Source organism: Candoia aspera, chromosome 6 (genome assembly GCF_035149785.1).
Source record: "Candoia aspera isolate rCanAsp1 chromosome 6, rCanAsp1.hap2, whole genome shotgun sequence".
In the NCBI taxonomy this organism is placed as follows: Eukaryota; Metazoa; Chordata; class Lepidosauria; order Squamata; family Boidae; genus Candoia; species Candoia aspera.
In genome coordinates this window covers 14,428,057-14,454,901 of record NC_086158.1, presented here as the reverse complement: position 1 = coordinate 14,454,901, position 26,845 = coordinate 14,428,057, and the positions used below count along the sequence as shown (strand labels likewise).

General features: G+C 39.3%; 1 protein-coding gene across 1 annotated transcript in view; it reads right to left on the bottom strand.

Moving 5' to 3' along the window:
* SPATA16 (spermatogenesis associated 16) overlaps positions 1–26,845 on the bottom strand; it is a 177,008-nt gene that overhangs the window by 67,273 nt on the left and 82,890 nt on the right. Inside the window, exon 4 of the mRNA XM_063307870.1 lies at positions 11,340–11,424. Within this exon, the coding sequence (XP_063163940.1) occupies positions 11,340–11,424 (85 nt within the window). The remainder of the gene's footprint in view (positions 1–11,339; positions 11,425–26,845) is intronic.

Here is a 26,845-nt window from a genome sequence, read left to right as displayed (position 1 = left end):
GGTGTTAAGCAAACCACATGGTTGTTAAGTAAATCTCTTGGTTCCCCACTGATTTTGCTTGCCAGAAGCCGGCTGGGAAGGTTGAAAATGGCGATCATGTGACCATGTGACGCTGCAACTGTCATAAATGTGAAGCAGTTGCCAGCACCCAAATTGTGATCATGTGACCATGGGGATGCTGCGACAGTCGTTAAGTGTGAGGACTGGTCCTAAGTCATTTTTTCAGCGCCATTGTAAGTCTGAACTGTCACTAAATGAATGGTTAAGCAAGGACTACCTGTACAGCATTTTTGTATCATCTTGTATTCTGCTTGCGCTTCTTGGCTGACATAATCCGCCCTTTCCCATTTTGGATGGTATTAATTGACAGAGAGTATTGGCTGAGAAACAGGGTTACTTCCATGAGGGACACAAGATAGAGTTGCAGTCAGTGTATGGCACTTAGTTCTGATCAGATTACATTATCACTTAGCACAAAGGTAAGAATATTAGATGACAGCAGAAGAGCGGGGAGGAGCAGGTGAAGTTGGCCCCCTGATTGTCTTTCTTTGATCAGAGAACTTCAAGAACTATAAATATGTCTGGCTTTGAAAGTGTCTATCTAAAATGTTTAATGGCAGCTTAATCTGAGGTATGAACATAACAAATTTTCCAAGAATACATGGAGATAAACTGTATCATTATCCTGTATTGTAACGTTAAGCTTTTTGTTGGCTTAAGCATATCCTTTTTAAATAATGACTGTTCCAACCGTTTTTAATTTATTGTAATTTTTAAAAAAACCATTGCCCACTTTTAAGGACAAAAAGGCAGTTAAAATTTTAATCAAATGAGCAAATGGATGATTAAAGCCATCACTTATGAACCCCTATGGATTTTGGATTCTTCACATGAAAATCTGCAGCCTAAAAGACAACTGGAGGCCTCTGGGGTATGGTTTTAAGTGTCAAATATCATTATGGATAGGTCCCACATCTTGACTTTCACATGATGAGGAGGGCAGTTGTAGCTCATTCCTTACATATCTGGAGGGCAACAGATTGGGAAAATGGTGAGGCATTTATTATCTAATGCACTGTTTTTGCTTGATCTGGCCAACAGCAAATGTGATATTAATAGATGTTGGCCTTTTCAGTCATCTTAAGAGGACCCTTCACTTTTGTTGTGCAGGAAAAACCTAGCAAACTTGGTCTAGCAAATTCACCCTTCTTCTATCACGTTTAGGACCAGTACTTTCCCTGGTTTAGAACCACTTTTCCCTTGCAATGACAGTGCTTTCTGTCCTGAAAGCAACAGATGGATGATCCCACTTGATCAAGGATCAGGCAGTAAATGAAATGGCTTTACAATGCCATGTAGCCAATTAGCTACAGTATCTTATGGTAGTTTTTTTTTTTCTTCCCAAACTGAATCTCAGTTGAAGTCAAACTGAATTAGTTTGCCCTCAAATTTAGAAATGCAAACTCAAACTGAATTATGGATCTCAAATTTGAACCACATCAAGGACTATTCATACCCACCAAGTTAAGGTTTGCTTGATAAGGGAAAATAAAGTTAGTACTCGAAGTTGGAAGCTCCATACATCAAGTATGGTGAGTATAATTCAACTAGATTAAGCATTTCATGAGATTTAGTGGTATCTGTCTAGAGTTAAAGGTCCAAATCCCATTATATAATCTTAGAAAGACACAACTCGGAAAAGACTAGGAAGGCAATTGCTAAGATTTCTAGTTGCCCAAAAGACAGAGATTAATATCTAGCATCTTGATAAAGACAGAATTCTCAGTGCTAGATAAACATGGTATAAATTAAAACTCGGACCATTGAGAAATAGTTGATAAGTGTTGCCTTGAGTGAGATATGACAGTTGCACATAGAGGTTGTAGAGAACATGCAACAAATTCTCCCAAATGAAACTGGACAGACTGCTGAAGTCCATACAAGGACTGCCCCAATTTATTAGCTTGGTGTTTCTCAACCTCGGTGGTTTTAAGATATGTGGACTTCAACTCCCAGGATTCCCCAGCCAGCATGAGCTGAAGTCCACACATCTTAAAGCTGCCAAGGTTGAGAAACACTGTATTAGCTAACATTTCCAGGCCAAATAATGTGTTCTAAGCCAAGGTGAAATTGGAAAAAGAGGGTCAAGAAGGAAGTGAGCTGATATTCTCTCTTAAGGCTAGAAATGTATTTGTTTTAATCACAGTAAAAGCTGGGCTTGTTCAAAGGTACTGTGACCAGCTTCAATTTCTGTGTGACACCTGTATGGAAGTATACAAAAGACTCAGTTCTATTTGCATTATTTCGTTTGGAGACCTGCCATTTCATTCAAAGTAAACAGTATTTGAGAGTCCGAAAGCATTTATTAATATACTATCTCAACGTTAAGGTAATGCCAAAAATAAGATGTCATGTCTTTGTATCCTTATGATTCTGTGTAACCAAAGCAACAGCACTGATTATACACCCTTTTAGGCTAGCCAACCACTTACTTCAGAATTCATCTATTAAAAAAAACTGCACATAACTGTTGAGAAAAATATTGCAAAGATTTCTGAAAGGACACGGAAAAAGACTTTAACACTGAGAAAATTTATGCCTAATTTTCACAAGTTGTGGTTTTGGGTTTTTTTCTGAAAAACAACAAGAGTGTTTTGCCAAAATTGTCGGGGAAAAAACCCCCTTCTTTTTGGCTGTTATTAGTGTGCTTTCTTAATAGTGGAATCAGTAATGGGTTACTCTGAACAATGGGTACTTAAGACTGTTTTTGTTGTTGTTTATTCATTTAGTAGCTTCCCACTCTTTGTGACTTCATGGACCAGCCCACGCCAGAGCTTCCTGTCGGTCATCAACACCCCCAGCTCCCCCAGGGATGAGTCCGTCACCTCTAGAATATCATCCATCCACCTTGCCCTTGGTCGCCCCTCTTCCTTTTGCCCTCCACTCTCCCTAGCATCAGCATCTTCTCCAGGGTGTCCTGTCTTCTCATTATGTGGTCAAAGTATTTCAGTTTGGCCTTTAATATCATTCCCTCAAGTGAGCAGTCTGGCTTTATTTCCTGGAGGATGGACTGGTTTGATCTTCTTGCAGTCCAGGGCACTCTCAGAATTTTCCTCCAACACCACAGTTCAAAAGCATCGATCTTCCTTCTCTCAGCCTTCCTTATGGTCCAGCTCTCGCAGCCATATGTTACTACGGGGAACACCATTGCTTTAACTATGCGGACCTTTGTTGTCAGTGTGATGTCTCTGCTCTTAACTACTTTATCGAGATTTGTCATTGCTCTTCTCCCAAGGATTAAGCGTCTTCTGATTTCCTGACTGCAGTCAGCATCTGCAGTGATCTTCGCACCTAGAAATGCAAAGTCTTTCACTGCTTCTACATTTTCTCCCTCTATTTGCCAGTTATCAATCAAGCTGGTTGCCATAATCTTGGTTTTTTTGAGGTTTAGCTGCAAGCTAGCTTTTGCACTTTCTTCTTTCACCTTCATCATAAGGTTCCTCAGTTCCTCTTCGCTTTCAGCCATCAAAGTGGTATCATCTGCATATCTGAGATTGTTAATGTTTCTTCCAGCAATTTTAACTCCAGCCTTGGATTCCTCAAGCCCAGCATGTCGCATGATGTGTTCTGCATACAAGCTGAATAGGTAGGGTGAGAGTATACAGCCCTGCCGTACTCCTTTCCCAATCTTAAACCAGTCCGTTGTTCCATGGACTTTTCTTACTATTGCTACTTGGTCATTAAACAGATTCTTCAGGAGGCAGACAAGATGACTTGGTATCCCCATACCACTAAGAACATGCCACAATTTGTTATGGTCCACACAGTCAAAGGCTTTAGAATAGTCAATAAAACAGAAATAGATGTTTTTCTGAAACTCCCTGGCCTTTTCCATTATCCAGCGGATATTGGCAATTTGGTCCCTAGTTCCTCTGCCTTTTCTAAACCCAGCTTGTACATCTGGCAATTCTCGCTCCATGAATTGCTGAAGTCTACCTTGCAGGATCTTGAGCGTTACCTTACTGGCATGTGAAATGAGTGCCACTGTTCGATAGTTTGAACATTCTTTAGTGTTTCCCTTTTTTGGTATGGGGATATAAGTTGATTTTTTCCAGTCTGATGGCCATTCTTGTGTTTTCCAAATTTGCTGGCATATAGCATGCATTACCTTGACAGCATCATCTTGCAAGATTTTGAACAGTTCAGCTGGGATGCCGTCGTCTCCTGCTGCCTTGTTATTAGCAATGCTTCTTAAGGCCCACTCAACCTCACTCTTCAGGATGTCTGGCTCTAGCTCACTGACCACACCGTCAAAGCTATCCCTGATATTGTTATCCTTCCTATACAGGTCTTCCATATATTCTTGCCACCTTTTCCTGATCTCTTCTTCTTCTGTCAGGTCCTTGCCATCTTTGTTTTTGATCATGCCCATTTTGGCCTGGAATTTACCTCCGATGTTTCTAATTTTCTGGAAGAGGTCTCTTGTCCTTCCTGTTCTATTGTCTTCTTCCACTTCCACACATTGCTTGTTTAAAAATAATTCCTTATCTCTTCTGGCTAACCTCTGGAATTTTGCATTTAATTGGGCATATCTCCCCCTATCACTGTTGCCTTTGGTTTCCTTCTTTCTTGGGCTACTTCTAGTGTCTCAGCAGACAGCCATTTTGCCTTCTTGGTTTTCTCTTTCTTTGGGATGTATTTTATTGCTGCCTCCTGAACAATGTTGCGAACTTCTGTCCATAGTTCCTCCGGGACCCTATCTACTAAGTCCAATCCCTTAAATCGATTCTTCACCTCCACTGCATATTCCTTAGGAATATTAGTGAGCTCATATCTAGCTGATCTGTGGGTCTTCCCTAATCTCTTTAGTCTGATCCTAAATTGTGCAAGAAGAAGTTTGTGATCTGAACTACAGTCAGCTCCAGGTCTTGTTTTTACCGACTGTATAGATGTCCGCCACCTTTGGCTGCAAAGGATGTAGTCAATCTGGTTTCGGTGTTGTCTATCTGGTGAAGTCCATGTATAAAACCATCTCTTAGGTTGTTGGAAGAGAGTGTTTGTTATGCAGAGTGAGTTGTCTTGGCAACATTCTATCAGCCTATGTCCTGCTTCATTTTGTTCTCCCAGGCCATGCTTACCTGTAATTCGAGGTGTCATTTGACTGCCCACCTTAGCATTCCAGTCTCCTGTGTGAAAATAACATCTCTTTTAGGCGTGTTGTCCAGTAGGTGCTGCAGATCCTCATAGAACTGCTCTACTTCAGCTTCTTCAGCATCTGTGGTTGGGGCATATATTTGGATCACTGTGATGTTAGATGGCTTGCCCTGAATTCGAATTGAGATCATTCTATCATTTTTTGGATTGTAACCAAGCACTGCTTTAGCCACTTGACTATTAATAATGAAGGCTACTCCATTTCTTCTGTGGTCCTCTTGTCCACAGTAGTAGATCTGGTGGTCATTTGATGTGAAGTGGCCCATTCCAGTCCATTTCAGTTCACTGATGCCCAAAATGTCTATCTTTAATCTTGACGTCTCACCAATAACCACATCCAATTTGCCCTGGCTCATAGATCTTACATTCCAGGTTCCAGTGGTGTGTTGATCCTTAGAACATTGGATTCGCCGTTCACCACCAGCACTGTCGGCCACTAGCCGTCCTTTCGGCTTTGAGCTAGCTGCGTCATCACGTCTGGGGCTAGTTGTACTCGTCCTCTGTTCCTCCCCAGTAGCATTTTGACCATCTTCCAACCTGGGGGTCTCATCTTCCGATGGTATACTGACATATCTCTAGTTGTACTGATCCATTTAGTTTTCATGGCAAGAATACTGGGGTGGGTTGCCATTACCTTCCCCAGGGATCGCATTTGGTCTGACCTCTCTGTCATGACCTTCCTGTCTTGGGTGGCCCTTCACGGTTTAGCTCATGGCATCATTGAGGTGCTCAAGCTCCAGCACTGCAACAAGGTAACGATCCTTTGCTGAAGCTTAAGACTGTAGCATAATTGATTTATAGTACTCTCAAATAACCACACTTAGCCTTAGTGGTTTTGCCATTTATCATACTGTATAATGGCAAAACATCAAAACACCTACAGTTGCTCTGGGTTTTTTTGGCAGGGTGGGATGAAAACTGTAGGGATAGTAGGTTCTTTTTCATATGTTCTTTTATGTAATTTTTCTTTTTTTTCTGGATTTTTCTAATTGTTGCTAGCTGCCCAGAGTTGCTTGCTGGTGGGCAGCCATATAAACTGAAGTAAATAATTTGATTTAAAATGCATAAATAAATGCATAAACAAATCTTCAGATATCATTATCCCAACATCTTTCAGCTGGATACCTTCAACAGTTTCACCACAACAAAGTCTTAAGATTTCTGTTCCAACTGAAAAAAATAACACTTCCAAAAACTATAGAAAGAAGTTCCTTCTCCTCCCTTCACTTGTTTTTCTGAATACTAGGCTTGACATGCTACTGAAGAATGCCAGCTAACTTGCTCTTATAGAGTAGGGTAGTTTCACTGGCTCCAATCACTAGTTTTTTGTGAGGTGCCAAGCAAGTTGACATAGACAGTTGGCAAGTTTGGCCTGTCCTGGGCAGGATCAGCTCATCACCAACCTCAGTGGTGTGCTAGCTTGGGCAAAGCACGTTGGCAAATCTTGGTCTCTTCTGAGCAGGACTCTATTAATGCAAGGTTGTGTCTTCATGGCAATAGTCAGTTAGAGATAGATTGACACAGTGGGCTACAATCCTACTCAGGTAGAAAGAAATAGAGGCTGGTATAAAGAATGTGGTCTTTGTAGTGTTCCTAGCCCTATTCTTAGAAGCAGTAAATATTTGGAACACAACTGCATTAGCCTGGCATCCATTTACTCTCTGCTTAGAGACTTAAAGTTGCCCCAGGTTATGCAGAACTTTAAGATTGGGTCCAAGAGTTTATTCTGGACTGGTCAACTCTTAATGCTGCAGGCAGTTGAATTCCAAGTTTTGGGTAGTATCAGCAAAAAATATTCCATTAGCACCAGAGAAAGAAAAGCAAAGTCTTACAGCTGGCCCTGTTGAAGAAGTTGAGAACTGAGAAAGTGAAAGAGGCCTACATCAGTATTAGCCATCACATCCCAGAGAAGCTCTGATAGTTGCAAGTTTAATGAGATGATAAAATTCAGTGGCAGAGCACTCATGTCAGTGTCAGAGTATATGAGTTCTATCATGCTGCTCAATCCCCTTAGCATTTTCCATATACAGAAGTGAGCTTGCATCATTGTCAGTAAGAATCCTAGAAGCATCAGAAAAGTGAGTGAATCTGCAACCAATTTCATAAATCTGTGAAATGCTTTGCAGCATCCTGGTTTGATTCACTGCATTGGTCTTTGCTATGATAAACAAACTGGCTTCAACAGGGTGATTCAACAGACATTTCATTGGACCTCAAAGCTTTGCAGAACCCTATTTTTCACTGCCTTGCTGCAGCACAAGCATTTTTTTGCACTTCCTATCTTTTGGATTCATCCTGACACTAAGCATATTAAGAACCTTCCTTCTTCCTTTTGACAAATGTTCAGATAGGGCATAAGGAATAGAGTATAATGAACTCCCTTCTATTTCACTCGCTCTTTTGTCAGTTCTCTGAATTCCATTTATAAGCTTCTCTCTTCTTCCCTCTAATGGTATAAATTATAGGTATGACTCACTACTGTCTCTTTCTTTCTCTGCCCCTCCTCTCTTCAGGCAACTCTTCAACAATTAACAATGAAATTTCCTTTTATTTGATACTATAAATAAAATCTCCTTTGCCTAGAAAAATAAATCTTCTGAGATGGAAAATAGTTTGCTGTTTTCAAAACATGGACTATCCTTGAAATGGTAGCTGGACTAACAGCCTGAATCAGTGAAAGGTAGCTTCATGTAATCACAATAATATCAACTTCTGAGGATATCATGTAGTTATTGGCATAGCATATTTAACCAGATCAAGTAAAAACATAACACATCCATTTGCATACCATGCTGAGTTTTGTTAATGCTAACCTCCATTAGGAGGATTTTTCTTATTTTCCATGCTGTGTGAATCCTAAAAAGTCACCGAAGACCTAGATATTCCTTCAGGCATGAGGCCTACGGGCTGGGTGAGCCTGTCAATATGGGTTTTTTTCTTGACATGACTATGGATGTATGGACTGAGTTATGTTGTCCTTGGGTGCTATTACTCTGTCATTACTTTTTATTATTATTTATTATTATCTTGTTGCTTTGTTCTCTGTTAGTTTTAATCCTATGTTTGCCACCCAGAGTCACAATTGTGAGATGGGTGGCTATATAAAACTGACAAATGTCTGTTAAACATCATGAGAAACCAAACCAAACAACAAAAGGATACTTCGAGCAGCTGAAAAATAGAATCTTGGCACAGGTCACCAAGAAGGAAAGAAAGAAAGAAAGAAAGAAAGAAAGAAAGAAAGAAAGAAAGAAAGAAGGAAGGAAGGAAGGAAGGAAGGAAGGAAGGAAGGAAGGAAGGAAGGGAGGAAAGTCTGTAACTGTAGAAATTCTAATTGTAGAGATTGTGTTAGGAAGACTAAAGTTCATAATCAGCTGTAGTTGGTAAAGAACAAGAACAATGAAAAGGGTTTTTTTCAGGTATATTCAAGAAAAAAGGAAGAGAAAAGAATGGCTATACCAGTGTTAGAAAGAAAGAAAGAAAGAAAGAGAAAGAAAGAAAGAAAGAAAGAAAGAAAGAAAGAAAGACAGCAAAATGCTAATAGGTAGCAAGGGAAAGTCACAGCTACTTAATTCCTAGCTTAGTCTTTTCTAACAAGAGTACATGAGTTCCATCAAACCACTGTGATGGTCAGAATGAAGAGGCAGGACTGAAGCTTGAGATTGATAGAAATGTAGTATAGGAATCCTCTTTACTTTGAATGCATTTAACTCTGCAGGGTCAGATGAATCCTATACTAGGGTACTGGAAGAACTTGCTGATAGTCTGGATGAATCTTTATTATTCTGAGAAATTCTGGAGAACAGGTGAGATGGTAGATGACTAGAGGAGGGTAAATATTCCTACATTCCAAAACAGAAAAAAGGAAGATTTGGGAAATTACAGACAGACAAACAGAATTATCAGATAATATAATAGAGCCACTGTTATCTCACATGGTCCAGATTTTGAAGGCCAGATGTCAGTAGTACATGGAATGAGAACTGCTAGATATATACATTAGATTTGGAAGATGCAAGGGCAACTGAGGCACATTACTAACATCTGATGGATAATGGATATATACCTTGGTTTATTGTCTATACAAAGGCTTTTGGTTGTTTTGGTGTTTTCTTGGCAGACTATAGCGGTGTGGTTTGCCATTGCCTTCCGAATAGCAGAATATGAAACAATAAATGGTTCAAAATTGGGAAAAGAGTAGGCCAAGGTTTTATACCTTCATCTTATATAACTTATGCCAGAATAAATAATAAGAAATACTGAACTAAAAGAAATAGAAATTTGAATTAAATTGCTGGGAGAAAAATCAACAATCTCAGATACTGTATGTTGATATCAGTTTGATAGCTGGGAGCAAGGAAGACTTAAAGATGTTCAAGATGAAAGAAGTGAGTGCAAACCAGTCTGCTGCTTAATATTTAAACCACCACCAACAGTAACAAACTAAGATTATGCCAACAGGCAATGCCAATCCTGTACAAATAGGGGGAGAAGAAGAAGAAGAAGAAGAAGAAGAAGAAGAAGAAGAAGAGGAGGAGGAGGAGGAGGAGGAGGAGGAGGAGGAGGAGAAGGAGAAGGAGAAGGAGAAGGAGAAGGAGAAGGAGAAGAAGAAGAAGAAGAAGAAGAAGAAGAAGAGGAGGAGGAGGAGGAGGAAGAGGAGGAGGAGGAGGAAGAAGAAGGAGAAGGAGAAGGAGAAGGAGAAGGAGAAGGAGAAGGAGAAGAAGAAGAAGAAGAAGAAGAAGAAGAAGAAGAAGAAGAAGAAGAAGAAGAAGAAGAAGAAGAAGAAGAAGAAACAACTTAGTTTATCTTCCTGAGCTCAAAAATTCACAGGAATGGTGATGATGGCTTTGAAATAGAAAAATATGTTCTGCCACTTGGGAGAATGATTATAACAGAAGCAGAGAGATACCACATTGACAACAAAGAGGTATTGTCCAGGCCATTGTATTCTCAGTGTAACATGTGACTATGAAAGCTGGACCATCAGGGAGGCTGAGTGAAGAAGAATTGATGCCTTTGAATTGTGGTGCTGGAAAAAATTTGCTGAGAGTATCTTGCACCACAAAAGGAACAAATCATTCAATTCTAAAGGAAGTAAACCCAGATTGCTAACTGAAATAACTAATAATGACACTGAAGCCTAAATATTTTAGACAAATAATGTGAATGCAAGAATTGCTGGATAGATCTTGATACTTGAAAAAATTGAAGACCATTGAAAAAAAAGGCCAACAGAAAACATGGTGGTTAAATACTATTATTGATGATTATGCCTGTTCACAGGAATTGTGGCTTTGGTCAGAATGATGGAAGTAACATCACCGAGTCATACTGCAAGCTCTACCCTTTCTTGCATGCATTGAATGTCATGATGCAGGTTCAAAATGGGTTTTGTAATTCTGTCTCCCCTTTCCTCCCACCCCTGCTGAGGTAGATGATGTGAGCATGAGCTTACAAAAGCTCAAATGTTTTTGAGTTACTGGTAAATCCTGGTAAATGATGTCTATTGAGTCACAAGGAGTTGAAAGCAACTGAATGACTGAACAGCAACACTTGTATTCTGTTCCAAAATACATGTTGAGATCTGCCTTTGGATATACTGAAACTACAACAAATGATGTCACTTCATTCAGAGTTGTTGAAATCTGCTAGGTAACTAGGTTCTGACCCATATAAGGGTTTGAAAAGGGCAAAGTAGACTGTTCCTCACAAAAATCAACTTTCTCAAAACCTTTTTCTTGAAGCAGAATGTTTGACTTGCTATATGGATAGTTTTGTGGCTAGCAAAGTGCAGAAGGAAACCTACTGAGCTGGAGGTAGCATATTGCGCTCTCTCTCTCTCTCTCTCTCTCTCTCTCTGTGTGTTTCTATCAGTGTTGAAATTTTATTATACTTAGTAAAACTGAATTGTGTGTCAGGGTTAACAAACTTGATTTTCCCCCTTAAAATTAGTCTTAGGAAAAAAAATCTCCTTCATTATAAATATGTTGCTGCCATATATAATGGCTTTGTGATTGATAAGTCCCAGAGCTACCTTAGCTGGCAGTCTTTTAAACACCAATCCTTCATCTGGGTTTGAAGAGCTGTAGGGGCGCCTCCCTCTTAGTTAGGCCATCCATTTTTACCTGCCAATACAGTTTGATGAGCTTGCTGGTATTCTGGTCTCTTCCTCCAGACAGCCAGTACGTGTAGTCAGCAATCATGGTGCTTCTAGTGATGCAAACAGAAGTAGCAAATGGGACATATTAAAGGGTAGCAAGAAGACAAACAAGAATACACAGATGTAATGCTTATAACATAAAGGCCCATGGTGTATAAACTATAGAACTACCGGGCCAGGAGTTGGGAGTTCTCCTGTGCAAAATCTGTTCCACTGAGCTGGCTCTCTTGCCCTGCCCCATTGTCAACTCATATGAAGGGTCCAGAAAATGCATCAACAAGACATAACTGAATGGTATCTACCACACTTGCTGACCTGACAGGCAGTCTTTTTTTTTTTCCTCCTAAACTACAGAACCATTTCTGGCTGTGTTTGGACAACATGGCTTATTTAGTCAGAAGCTACCCTGGGAAAAACTGTGTGCTGGTGGCATACAATCACAGATGTCCTGCTCAGATAGGGAACAGCTGTTTTTGATGGCCTCCTAGTAGTTGTGAAGGTGGCTGGAAGGCTGTCATTTCCTGCTGCTGTTTAATTGAACCACTGGATTTTCCATGATGATCCAAGTAGTGTTAGCACAACCATGGATAGCATCACCTTTTCTTTCCCTGTTCCATCATCCCATGGCAGGGGCAAAATGAACAATGGAGAGAAAGACAGGGAGAGAGAAAGAATTTTTAAAGAAAACCCATTTCTTTAACCCATGATTCCATCAGGACCCAATTAATTATATCATGTGAATATAGTAAATGGAAAATAGGAAGCTTCCTTGCTTTAACATTCAACGAAATCTGGCTGTGAGATCCTTCATCTGGGATTTTAGTTCAGGGACTTCTGGCTTAAGGGAGGGTTTATTTTATCTTTATTGTATTTATGAATGTATAGATCCCTTTAGCCCACAGTGTGGGTTGTGCCCCCTATTCCATATCATCCTGTCCAAAAGACTTTGAGTGACTGTGGCTGAACACAGACTAAAATAGGAATGGGAACTGTTAACCATGGGCTGAAGGAGTCCCCTGGGTTTTCTGATTGCACTGCCAATTTTACCACTCCAATTTGCTGCTGAAGACTAACAGTTGCACAATTTTCCCCAAGTGTTCAATGGGAACACAATATACCTCTCTAAACCAAAAGACTCCTTTTCCCAAGATAATTGCTTCCTCCTCAGAAAATCCTGACCTGCCTGGTCCACTTTACATTATTCTGTTCACTTTTGACACCTAGCCCCCACCCTCAGTTGCCCACAGCTGTTTATATGCAGCTGTTTATAATAGTGTATATTCATAGTTGTCCTTATCAAAATCAACAACCTCCATGGAAACACAGTTTTATGAGACAGCAAAGGTGTGAATCATTGTTCTCCTCCTTCTAACAGTTGATAAGTTTTTCTATATTGGTTGTAAATATGCAAATATTTTATCTATCCCCCAAAATGTTTTATTTTGGTTCACTTTAAAGTATTTGGGGACCCTTTGCATTACATACAGGCAGAATTTCTGTATGTGTAGACACACAGTGTGATGATCGTGTCAGAGAATATCTCAATCTTGTGTCAAAGTCAAATGTAGTTCACCCTGGATTACATTACAGTAGTAGTTATGGAATGGGCAATGGGAAGAATGGAGAAAGATTGCAGATTCTGCAACTAATTGAATATGCTTTAGTATCCCAAGTGTTGTAACAACTGCCAGTTCCTCTTATTAGGCTGGGAGTATATTAAAAACTATTATGCAGTGAATATTAATGCAAGCTTTAACAGACTTAAGAAAATCACTTCGCTTTTTATGGTAACTCCTCCAATACTCCTCTCAGTTTCTCTCCCTCTGGAGGTTCCAAATCCAATTAAATGCAACTAGATGTAATTCCAAATTGTCACTTTAGTCAATTAAACATATAATAATCTTGTGTGCCTAATTACTAGCACAAAAAGTTTATTTGTTGATGTTTTTTCATCAGCATGTATTTGCCCATCTCTCTCCTGCCCACCTTGTTCCATCACCAGTATATTTATTGCTCCTTGACATTAGTGTAAATTGGCTGTGAAAGTCTCTCTCCAGTTACATGTGTTAAAAAAAACCTGCATCCCAGGCCAGTAGTAATGCCACTTCAGAATATGTTTTCACAAACTGTATTATGTTCTTAATGAGATATGACCAAATGAAAATAAAGGAAATGGAGGATTTAAATCACACACAGTTCAAAGTCATTTGGGTGTAGTGGAAAATGAACGCTGCAGTGATGCTCTTGGATAGCCATTCCCAACATGGTTACTTTCAGAGGTGCTTCACCTCCCAGTCAACAACTTTAAAAGAAAATCTTGGGAGCTGAAGTGCTACATATCTGGATATTGGGGAAGGTTGTTCTGTAATAGGATTGGGAAATAGGATCCCTCCACTATAATTGCCTGCTGGATGTTCTTGGCCAATTGTGGGGGTGTTGATGCTTATACATAGGTCAGCAACTTTGAGAGATCCAGGGTTCCCTGTGCCTGCACTATGATTTATGTAGGTAAAGCACCACTTTGCTAGGAGCCTTAACTGTCACACGTCTCATGCAAGCCCTGGCAAAACCATTTAATGAATTTTGGTGTGGCAGGGATAAATGAAAAATAGAACATAGTATAGACCTAATGCCAACCAAAGAACTTTGAACATGGATTTGAACACAGTTGGGAGCCTAGGAAGGCTCACTATTCTAACCATCAAACAAAGGAGGAATGGTCCATCAGTGGTGTGGTTGGAAGCCATACATTCCATCCTCTCTGCTTCCATATGCTCATTAAGAGTGATGCTAGCAGTGAGCACTTGACAATGCTGCCACCATCTCCACCATGATTTGCCTAAGGTAGCAACAGCTGGGTTGTAGTAACTCTGAACCTGCAAACTCAGAACAGTATTCATTACATCATGTTTTTGTGTTGTGTGTCAAGGGCTGTACTCCAAAAGTAGGCAGGGTCAGATCCATTTGGAGGAAAGAGTTCAGGAGTTCTAAGGGTTGAAATGGGGGGCTTAAACATCTGCAATGCTAAACTACCCTCTCCAAATCCAAAACAAATCCCAAATGTTTGGTCTCACCCAGATGGGATTAACTTCATGGGCCACAAAAGTACTAGAAGCCTCATGGAGACAACCATGAGTAAGAGTAAGATTACAGTATTGAATTCCAGACAATTGGCACCACATGGCTAGTTTTGTTGATGCTGCCACATCTCTGAAATACACATGTACAGTAATAGATAAGAGCAACCTCATTAAAATGCACCGATAATACTAAATAAGGCTAGTAGAGAGAACTTGGTATAGTAGTCTTGAAATGACGTCATAGACTATGACATTTGGCATCCAAGCATGATAAATACTGCATCATTGGAGTCTGGCTTGGTTCATGTTTCAGGCCTTCTAGTTTGTGTGATCTAGAAGGACTCCTCCAATTCTCTGTGTTGGACAGTACACATTAAGCTATAATGGTGCCAGGTGGTTTGTGGTTGAGCATAAAGTTTTAGCATGTTGTTTGAACCATGACATCGTGTTATAATATATATATTTGTTGTTGTTGCAGATACCTTCTATATGGGCATTTTCTAGCTAAGTATTTTGGGTCCCAGCTAAGCATTTGAATGAAAGACATTAAACTCATAGATCACATCTTTAGATACCAGGCCAAAATGGCAGACCTTTTTGGCATGTAATAAAAGCCAGTGAAACAACTTAGGTGTGACTCATATACCTTTTCTGCACTCCATAGATGTCCCAAATTAGAATATGCAAAGATGAAGGGAAGTTTCAAGATGCATCTTAATATGCACAAATACTTCCAGCTGGCATTATTTGGGAAAACTGTGAGTTATATAAATTGTTGTTAATTCATTACACAATCTGACACTTCCAAAGCAACTGTAGTTTTAAGATATTAAATTCTACAGATCTGTAGTCTCAAATGTCATCTCTCTTTTCATTCATTGTGGAATGAATGTTATTCTGTTGTCTCTGCCAAGTCACTCTGCTGTTTGCCAAGTGAAATTAGTTGGGGCAGCATAAGCTAGTGGCTTGCTTTCTCCATATTTGCTGTTGGCAGCGTAGGCTGCATCCTCTCATCCATTTCATTGCTTTGCAAATGTAACATTTCTCTCTGTGTGTCTTGCAATAAAGCCATCCTACTCCTATATGCAGGGTGAAAATTTATGTTGTAAGACAAAGGGATCAGCCTCAGAAGATGCTGCTACAAGTGGGTGGTCATTTTTATGGACAGATCCTGGATTTCTTTACAAATGCAGCACCATCCTGCTGTTGCCCTCAAAGCTCTGCACCTGAAAGACTGGATTACAGTTTCTAGTCTTCAGCAAGAAGTCAGCAACATGGTTCTCCTGGAACCCAAGACAATCCCTCCCTGCCTGCAAATGGTGCTCTCGGTTCCACAAAATGAAATTACAGTTATAATGTTTCCAGATTAAACATCTTAATCCACCTCTCTTGTGAGAACCACATCTTGGGAAATGTGATTTATTTACTTACCAAATGTATACCCTGTCCCAACGAATTGACTGTTGCCAGAAGTCAAGCGGAAGGATGCCAAAAATCTAATGTAAGCTCTCACAAGTTTTGACAAGGTATGTGTGATTGTGTTAGAGCTTGGAATATGTTGGATGAAATCTTATGAGAGCTTTATCATCTCATGAGTTTCAGATAGTTTTGAAGAAGGCACTCCAAGACACCACATACAATTGCAAGATGACTTCTTTGACCCAGTCATGTTACTGCAACCTGTCACTGAGTAACAAGTTAGTGGGATCAAGAAGAATAATTATAATTTCAGTGGTCTCAGAATTACTTCTTAAATGCCTTGCCTGAGATGGTACTCAGGTTTTTGTTTGTCAAGGGAATTATGTTTCTGTATGATAGAGATGCCAGTTTTGTGGTCATAAGGAAAGAGTGGAAAGGGCATTATAGCAGGGGCAGTGGGCACAAAATTTATTAGGATGCAAATTACTATGTTATGAATGAAGGTCGAGTGGATGATTTCTCTGATTTTCACCAAGAGAATGAAAAATCCTATAATTTCTGGAGCGTAGGACTACTTTTTAGTGTTAAAAGCAGCACTGATATGAAAAAGTATTGAAGATGGAGTTCCTACTTGTTATTTTTCCTTGGAATGCAATGTAGGATACCAGGAAGGTGGGAGGCCACTGGAGTGAGGTTTCTACAAGGAAAACAGGCCAGCATTCCCATATATCCCATGATGAGAGAGAGAGAGATAAAGAAAAAGGGAGAGTTAGTTGTGCTATCTTTAGAGCAGTCTCACTTTGACCTAATTGCTCAAACTGTGAGGCGTATCTTTGTGAATAGGAAAGAAATCGAATCTCAACTCTCCCATCTTATTGCTGAAATGAAGAATCTCCATGCTAAAATAGCCCAAATATATCAGGACTACCAGGCGTCTTCTCCGACATTTAGACAAAGAACTCAGCAGTTATTTCGAAATTCATCTTATTGTCAGGAGAGTGAAGTTCCCTGGAGTAACAGCAGTGAGCCAGAGCATTTACTAGAGTGTAAAGATAACATTCAGACCTTGGTGCTACAACCAACAAAAGTATGTCTAACAGTCTGCAGCTACAGAGGGAAAATTGTTGTTGTTGTTTATTCGTTTAGTTGCTTCCGACTCTTCGTGACTTCATGGACCAGCCCACGCCAGAGCTTCCTGTCGGTCAACACCCCCAGCTGCCCCAGGGATGAGTCCGTCACCTCTAGAATATCATCCATCCTCCTTGCCCTTGGTCGGCCCCTCTTCCTTTTGCCTTCCACTCTCCCTAGCATCAGCATCTTCTCCAGGGTGTCCTGTCTTCTCATTATGTGGCCAAAGTATTTCAGTATCATTCCCTCAAGGGAGCAGTCTGGATTTATTTCCTGGAGGATGGACTGGTTGGATCTTCTTGCAGTCCAAGGCACTCTCAGAATTTTACAGAGGGAAAATACCAAGCTGGAAATATAAATCCCAGGTCAAATCTCACCTTTATGACCTTTTTCTCATCAGATTTCATCTGGTTGACTTGGTATCTATAGAACCCCTTAATTATACTCATTGGGCCCAAAGAATTATGTTAGTATTCAAGACTGCTAGGTTGCCTTCATTAATCCAAAAACATAAACAGTATCTATGGACAAAAGGGATTTTTCCCAACTCATATTTTTGTTAATACAACATTTAAAGTATTATTCCCAAAGTCGCTGGTGACTAAACCAGTGAACAAGGAGCTCCAGATAGAGCAGTGGGAATCAATGTTTCCCCAGCAGGCCTCAACAGACAGGGCTGTAAAAGAATCTGAAGAGCCATTAGAAGTTATTGGTGAACAGTGGGCCCAAGCTTTGAACTTTACAACTCACAACTTCTTAGAGAATTCAACTGAAGCAGATCTTTTTCACTCTTTTGGAACTTTATCCATCCTGGAGCAGCAGACGATTATAGAGAGACTAGAAACCACAAAAAATAGACTTCAAAGTACAAGAGGTAATTTACCTCCCTGCTCTTCTATCGACAACAAAAATACCATGATCTTTCCCCAATCAAGGCTTTATGAGAAGTCCACCCTAATGTTGCTAAAGGTTCAGAGAATTGTCAGGCCACCCTTAATGCCCAGGATCTATTGATTGATTTGAATTCTGTAAATATGGAAGTTGTTCATTCTGCTCCAAAGTTTACTCCATCAAATGGTTGTATGTTTGATGATTTTTCTAATTCCCTGGACCAGATGACTGGGTTGGACTGACTAGTATCTCATACTTTCTCTGGATCTTTGTGTTTAGTTTCTTGGAATATAGTGGGGTGGAGAAACAAAAAGTATGATCTGGATTTTATTAATTTTTTAACCTCTTTTGACTGTATTTTGTTACAGGAAATATGGTCAGTGGACTTTTTGAATTTAAATGGTTTTAGGAATTTTTTCCTCCCAGCCTATAAGCTTCACAGTAAGGGCCGTTTTAGCGCTGCTCTGGCAATTTTAGTGAAAGTTAACCTTGGTGTACAGATTTTCTCCTTAGATCCATGTCCCCCAATAGCCCAAGTGCTTAGGCTGGTTTTATCTCCTATAAATTTAATTATTGTCAATGTTTACTTGCCCCATTTCGTGGGAGGTGGTGATTCTTTTGCTAACTGGGATAAGCTCTCTAACTATATACTGTTCCTAACTAAAAAGTTTCCTGCTGATCAGCTTTTTATGGCTGGTGACTTTAATGCCAGAACTGGTGATAACATCCAAGATTGGCTTATGAAGTTAGGCTTTGATGACAAAGAGCTTTTACTGCTGATCCTGTGCTTGCCCCGTTCATCTAGTGATGCAGTTTTTAATATTGCAGGGAATAAGTTGTTAGATTTTTGTATTATGTATAATCTTATAATCTTAAATGGTTTAAGTTCTTTCCCAGACTCAAAGGGGTACACTTTTAGATCTGTTCAGGGTCAAAGCGTAATTGATTATATTATCTGTTCCTTTAGCCTACTGTTAGATATTATCTCTTTTGACACTGAAATTTGCACTGAAAGTGCAAATAAACTTTGGTTATAGTTCTAAACTGTAATCTGTTGAACCCCGATTGAGTATCGTCTTTTGACAGCTGTGGTTCAGAGAATATCCTCAAAAGAATTAGATGGTCTATACATTTAGAAAGGGAATTTCATACCCTACTTGGTTCGGAACCAATGATCAGATTGCTATTGGAGCTAATTAATTCAACCTCAGTTGATGAAGCTCTCTCCGTTTATTCCCGCTTAATCAGTAAATGCAGTTTAAAAGCTAAACCCATAGAGGCAGCTGTTTTAAAACCTACCACTTGGTTTGATCAGGAGTGTTATAGTGGGAAAAAGAGATTGAGAAGCAAGTTTAAAGAACTATGTCAATCCAGGGATTCTAGTAAATATAATGAATTTTTAAAATATAAAAAAGGTTTTCAAGATCTTATATTTAGGAAAAAGTAATTATATTTTCAGGGTAATTGGGACCACTTGTATAGGGCAGTAAAAACTAATGATAGCAAGTCTTTTTGGAGATTAACTTCGAGTAAGTCTACTGATAATTTTTCTTTTGTTGATCCTGCTATTTTACCCCAGCAATGGGTAGCACATTTTTCAACAATGTATGATGCCGCAGTAACCTCCCATATTGAGGATAATGACTCTATTCCTTCAGATTTACCATTGTGGCCTCCAGTGAGTACAGATGAAATTACCAAGTTAATCTCTGATTTAAAAATGGGAAAAGCACCTGGTCTGGATGGGCTTCCAGCTGAGCTATTCAAAAAACACATTAATTGGTGGGCTCAGCCTACTCTGTTTACACTTATTGACTATCATGGCATAGTCCTGAATGCTTGGCTTAATTTGATAATAATCCCAATTTATAAGAAAGGAGGGTTTGATCAGCCTAGTAACTTTTGTCCTATTAGTCTCTTATCAATCTTGGGCAAGCTTTATGCTAAACACCTTGAATGCCGTTTATTAGATTGGATACATTTAATGATATAATTGGTCCCGAACAGATAGGTTTCTGTAGAGGAAACTCTGCCATCGACCATTGTCTTACACTGAGTTTCCTTATAGAAAAATATCTGAATTTAGGAAGGAAAAAGATCTTTGTAGCATTTATTGACCTCAAAAGCGCATTTGATCTAATTCTGAGGGACCTATTATGGGCCAAACTGATGAATCAAGGAATTGAGCCAAGATTGTTGTTTCTATTCAAGAAACTTCACACAGATACCTTCTGTCAAGTAAAATATTTGTCTAAGGGTCACTTAACGGAGAGAATATCTACTCAGAAGGGGGTTAAGCAGGGCTGCATTCTTGCCCCTCATCTTTTAAACCTCTTTTTGAATGATTTAGCACATTCGCTTAGCTCCATCAACGGCCACCCTCCTAACCTTGGCAGTCTTCCCACTCCATTATTACTTTATGCTGATGATACTACAATCCTAACTTATTCGAGAGTGGGTTTGCAAAGATATTTGGGTGCATGTTATCATTACTGTCAATGCAGTACATGAACCTTCTCTGCAAGCGCCATCTTTTGGCAAATATTATTACCTCTGATTTGGAAAAATTGATAATGAGTTTATCAATTAAACTCACTCATTATCGATTTTTCCAAATCAGAGGTAATAATATTTGCCAAAAGATGGAGCTTGCAGAGATGGTTCATGGGTGATACAGAAATTGAACATGTTAAAAGTTTTAAATATCTTGGCATCACATTTAGTTATAATCTCTCTTCAGATACCCATTGCAATAAGTCAATCCACTTGGCCAATTGTTCAGCTGCTCAGATTAAAGAATTTTATTTTACAAGAGGAAATCAATTCATACCTGCAGTGATTAGAATATTTAAAGCCAAAACTTTATCTCAAATATTATACTGTATGGTATCCCCATTTGGTTAGAAGCTTTTAATCATAAAGTAGAGGGCATTCAGGCAACCTTTTTGAGGCAGCTTTTAGGGGTTCCCAACTGTGTTTCCTATTTTATAATCTGCTTAGAAACTGATCAAAGTCTGATAGAAACCAAAGCTTGGTTAATAACAATTAAATATTGGCTTAGAATCTTATTTAGAGCTGCTCCTCGAAGTTTGTTATCACATCTTAAAAAAGAGAAATATACTTTGCTCTAGTTTTGACACATTATGTCCAAACGTAGGCAAATTGGGATTGTGATTTATGATTTATATTTATCGGATGAAACCTATGTATTTAGAACTATTAAACAGAGATTTTTGGATCTAGAATATCATAAATTTAGACCTGCTGAACCCCATGTTTGTTCGCCTGTAATGGTGAACAAATCATTTGGATAAGATGGTGCATTATTTGTATGATCTTGAGGTTCCATCCCAGCATAGGGCCTTCTTTTTGGCTAGAGTAAACTCTTTTCCTTCCGAGGTATTTTTCAGAAGGTACAAATGTATCCCCAATCATGAGAGGCTCTGTTCGTGTGGTAGTCCTGATACAATTCGCCATATAATTTTTGACTGCCACTTATTTGAGTCCTTTCGTTATGAATTACTTTTAAACCCTTTACAGGTAAATATCCATTAAATAAACACTGTACTATCCTGCCAATAGTCCCTCCTTTACAGGGGAGATGGGCAGTGATAAAAATTTGATCGATAAATAAATAAATAAATAAATCTATTGAGAGATGTTGTACCTGAAGTTACGAGAATTGTCACTAAATTCTTGGATGAAGTTCTTAAAAGCAAATGTAAACAAATTTCTCATTGTGTATGGCCTTCCCTCTGGCTAATCTCATGATACGTTAATGTGTTTTGTACTTCTTGCTTTTTAATGCCAATAAAGGTTTATGTATGTATCCCATGACCAGTTGTACCATACCACATTCCATCTGTGGGAATTTTTCATTTGAATGAACTCTCAAAAGCAAACTCTGTCATCAAACAATGAGAACTGGTAGAAAAAAAATGCAAGATAATTTCTCCACTGTATGTTTTAGGGCAATGAAGTTTGATCTTCTTCATAGTTGAGCCTATAGGCTGCAGTTAATGGATTTTATTTGCTGTATGTCGCCACTGGGTGGAGTCAAGACCTATGATAGAAACTAGAGGGCACAATTACAAAGCTTGTACTTTATCTTCTTCAGCTCCTTTGCAGATATACATGGGTATGCACTTTTAGTCAACAAAATTCTGTGCTGTGCTCTTGAGTGAAAGTTATAGGTAGATACATGATAGTGTTTGTGTGTCTGTGTGTGTGTGTGAGAGAGAGAGAGAGCGCATGCCCGGAGAGCTCTAAACATAAGCTCTAAACATAAGTAGTTTGAACTGGGCACTAACTTGAAGGGCCCTATAATGTAATGAAACATGGGCATAGCATGAACAGCCTGAATGGTCCTAGAGGATGATGGCAGTAATCTAAGTGTGAAACAACCAAGGCATGCAATAAAGCCACAGTCTCTTCCATCAATCCTTCCAAATCCCATAAATATTTATGAGATGAACATTTGTGACCGTCGCCGCAAGATAAATCAATAGGTCCCAAGTCAGCTGATCATTAGTCAAGATCCTGAGATCTCAGGCAGAAGAATCTGAGACAATGCAGGAATCTGAAGGCAAATGGGAAGAAATGCAAGAGAGAATAGGAAGGATGATCAAACCACAACGCAACAATCCTGAGTAGAAGACAACCTCAGGACAGCTTGTGTATACTAGAGCCAGTAATTAACAGCTACTTAGTGATCTGTTGTTTTAATACTGTTTTACTCTGCTATATTTTTGATGCAGTTTTCAGAGGGTTTCATTTAATTTTTAAGCTTTTTTTTTTTTCCAAAAAAGCAGAATAAAAGTATTACATTTTAATACTTTTATTAAAGTCAAAATTTGAGGTAACACTAGTTTGGACAAAGAAATGTAACTCTTTATTCCCTCCCTCAATCTTCTATTCATATTTAGTGAACTCATTTGCATAGATCCTTGATTCCTTTTCGGATGACGTGCCTCTAAGGATCTGAAGCTGCTATCAGTAATTGGATGACTGGACGAAAGTTAGCTATTTCCTGATTACATTTAGGAATCTTTGTTGGTTCATCCTAAACTGTATCATGGCTATATCATTTAGTATTTAACACCAATTCTACCTTTCAAATAATCCTTTCTTGGCATAGTTGTAGCAAGGTAAATATTTCTTTGAGGCAGTGACTACTTTGTTCAGCAAAGTATGACTTCCAAGATTCTGTGTATCCTTATTTGGGCATTCAGTCTCTGACAAGTTCAAGATTACCCATCAAGATGCCTGTTCTGGGCACCAACATTTAAGAAAGCTTTGAACACGTTGGAACAGGTGCCAAAAAAGGCAATAAAGATGATCAGAGAGGTGATTATTTATAAAAAATAATAATAAAGGCGGGATATTAATTAATTAATTAATTAAATAAAATAAGTCCTATGAGGAAATATTGAGGTATGTTTAGTCTTTACAAAAGACATCTGAAGGAGACATGATAGCACTTTTCAAAACCTGAAGGAGGAATCACACAGAAATAGAATTGAACAACATCTTTTCAATTTTCACAGAATGCTGGACATGGAGCAAGCAGGAAGCAAACTCTGGTTGAATGTTAAGAAAAATCTCCTAGTGGTAACAACAGTTGGATGGTGACTCAAATACCCAGAGAGATTATGGGCTCTTTTTCATTGGATGTATGTCTAGACAACCATCTGTCAGAGATGTTTTAACATGGGATTCAGGTATTAAGCTGGGGCATGTTATCAGTGGTCAAAATGACCTCTTCCCTAGATGGATACTTTGTAAGTAATGATTGGATTTCATGACCTCAATGCCACTTCCATTGCTATGATTCTGGGATTTATGACTGAGGGTATGTCCTCACCATTGTTTAATTGATGGAACCTGGAGCACAACCCTGCCAGTTCGAACTGGCCAGGCAGATATTATGGGAGACAACTTTAATAGCACACAACACTGGGAAAGTGCTCTGAGTGCAAATTGTGACCCTGGATTTCTCTGGCCCTACTTGGGGCCTATTTTAACCATAAACCTTTGGTGGCAAAGCTTCTAAATCATACCTGCTCTTGAAAATAACTACTTAGGTTGCAGCACACAGCCATTTCTTTCTTTCTTTCTTTCTTTCTTTCTTTCCTTTCCCTTGCCTATGACTTAATGCTGCAGGAATATATTTCTGGCTGGCCTGAACTCTCTTTGCAACCTGCCAACTCATGAACCTTCATCATATAAAATAGAAGCCATTGAGTAGTGGCATAAGGGCTGCAGCATGCTGTTTGGATTATGTATGTATTCCCAGGTGATTTGGGCAGGATATTGCTAGGACCAGTGGCAAAAATAACTCTCCTGCAAGGCACTAAAATATTAAGTGCCAGAACAAATCCTCTATGCTTCTCTTTCCAGTATGGTATTTGCCATTTACTCATCCTGGGGTAATAAGCCATAATGTCTCTGTTCCAAAAGCAGAACAGTCCAAGACCAGTGGCCAAGGGTGAAAGCCCTAGAAACTGTCCTTTAAAAATAACAATCATTGTGCCATCACCTGCCCCAGTGTTGGCTATAGCTGATAGGAGAGCAGAACCAGAGACATAAAGAAAAACAGGTATAAAAGACAATACCATTGACTTTGTTGAATGTTTCTGGCAAGCCAGGCAGGGATAAATACTATACTCTGTTTACTCTGTGTTTGCTTTAAACAGACATGCTTCATTTCAAAAATGCAAACATCTGTTGGGTTTATCCCCCTACATGTCTCCATCAATGAGATTGCAGCATGCTGGAAGGCATTTTTAACCCCTTCCTATCTTGTTGTTGTCCTGAAGCTGCTGCTTGCTTGTGGAGGAGACACTGGTGAGAATGAGAATTTCCAGTTCTGTAAATAACAGCTTTGGAGCAGTATTTGTTGTCAAGACTGCTTCAGGGGAAAAAAATCTTCCTCTTCCCTGCCTACTGCAGTCCTTACAGATATCAGTCCTGATGTGTATTATTTGCATATATGTAAATATATCTACACATTAACACCACACTGCATCAGGAGATGTGGGTTGGAGGGCCTTGGGTTGATTAGCTTGAAGACACACAACCCCCTTTGAGTTCTGTGTTCTCACCAGAGTGTGGGATTCTTGACTAGTAGGAAAAACAAAATCTGTACATCTGAGGGAGGGGAGTATGTTGTAATCTCAGCTGAACTAATAGAAAAGCCAGGCTGCATTGGATTTGTGTGTGTGTGTGTGTATGTGTGTGTATACTGTATACACACACACACACACATGCACAACACACACCTATACATATACATATACATAAACACTATGCAGCTTGGCATATGTATAATCCCTCTCTCTATGTATGTATGTATGTATGTATGTATGTATGTATGTATGTATCCTTTTTTTCAAATTAAGACAAGTCTTTCTGCCTCCTGCTTATAAACCTTAGTACAAAATGATGATGAGGGTTGCTAACAATTTAATCTGATTAATTAGGAATATCATACCTATCTACCCCCCTCCCCACCCCACCCCACCCCTGACCCTCCACATCTGGTACTACAGTTTATAAGCAGATGGAGTAAGGGCTCATCTTGATTTGAAAAAAAAAGTTCGTTCATTGTTTTATAGATATAAAAAATCTCTCATTCCCATCAATGGACCATACCTGCCCATCATGCAAAGAACAGTTTCAGAACAATTGCAGAAGGGGTTGAGAACTCCTTCTGGCATGTATCAGTATTGTTGACTGAGATAAATAAGGGTATAAACCCAGCAGAGGTTGCTTGCATTTTGTTTTAATAAAGGTATAATGTTTGGCAGGGTTGAAGGAAAATGCAAAAGGAAAAGACCAACAATGCAATGGATTCATACAATAGCAACAGCCATGGATGTCACTCTAGCAAGGATTAGCTGCCTGATTGAAGACTTGAGTTCAAGGCAACTATTTACAGTGTTGCTGTGAATCAACATTGACTTGATGGCAACTAACAAGTCATATTTGGGCTGCCAAACTCTGCATGACCACTAGATGGCGACAAAGAGATACAGAAGACTCTAGCTCTTAGGTGCCATTTTTTAAAAAAATATATAATTATATATTCCTTCCTCTACTGAAGTATCTCAAATAGAAACAGCAATAAATTATATAATAAATAATCATTAATACTTTATGAAATATTCACTTCCCGTTGGGAGATGGGAGAAAGAAAACAATATATCCTTCAACGTTCAGCCCTTGGTAAAGGAATGAGTTTTTAACAGGCACCTAAAATATGTTGTAGGAGGTGTCCCTTGAATTATAAATATAATTTTAATTAAATTCCATTTAATTATAAATGGAAACACTATATTTGTGGACTAAGTCCACCAAAGAAGATGAAGTCCTGAATGAGCTAGCCAGATCAACATTATGCCATTCTGGATGAATGCTAAAGTGAAAACCCCTCATTTAATCTAAGACAGCATGCTGCCTGGGGAATTCTGGGAGCTAAAGTCCAGACATCTTAAAGTTGCCCAGTGTGAAAAACACTGATCTAATTGCTCATCCACACAGCCTGTTAATGTCCTTTTCTCCCATCCTTGTGGTAGGAGGAAAGTATGTCAGTATAAAAAGCTCCACCCTACATCCTACCTTTTATTAGGCCTCAGAGATGAGGCTGCTATGGATGCCTCACTGAATGTAAGTGGGTTCCTCTTTGGTGGGTTCTGGGTTGTCCTTTCTTCTCCTGTGAGCATCACCTACTGGTAGGAAATCCAACAGCCAGCACTATCTTGAGCCCAGATAGAGGATCATTTCTCTACCTATGGGGCTTATAGTCCTGGAATGTTTTTGAAAACCTCAAGCCCTGGGAATATCAAGGTTGAAATTCCTATGGCTACAACTTAACAAGCAAACATTCTATGCTTTCAAGCCTTGCCATGCAGGTCCTGTGGTACCTGGGGGGGGGGTTGGCAGGGGTAAGCTC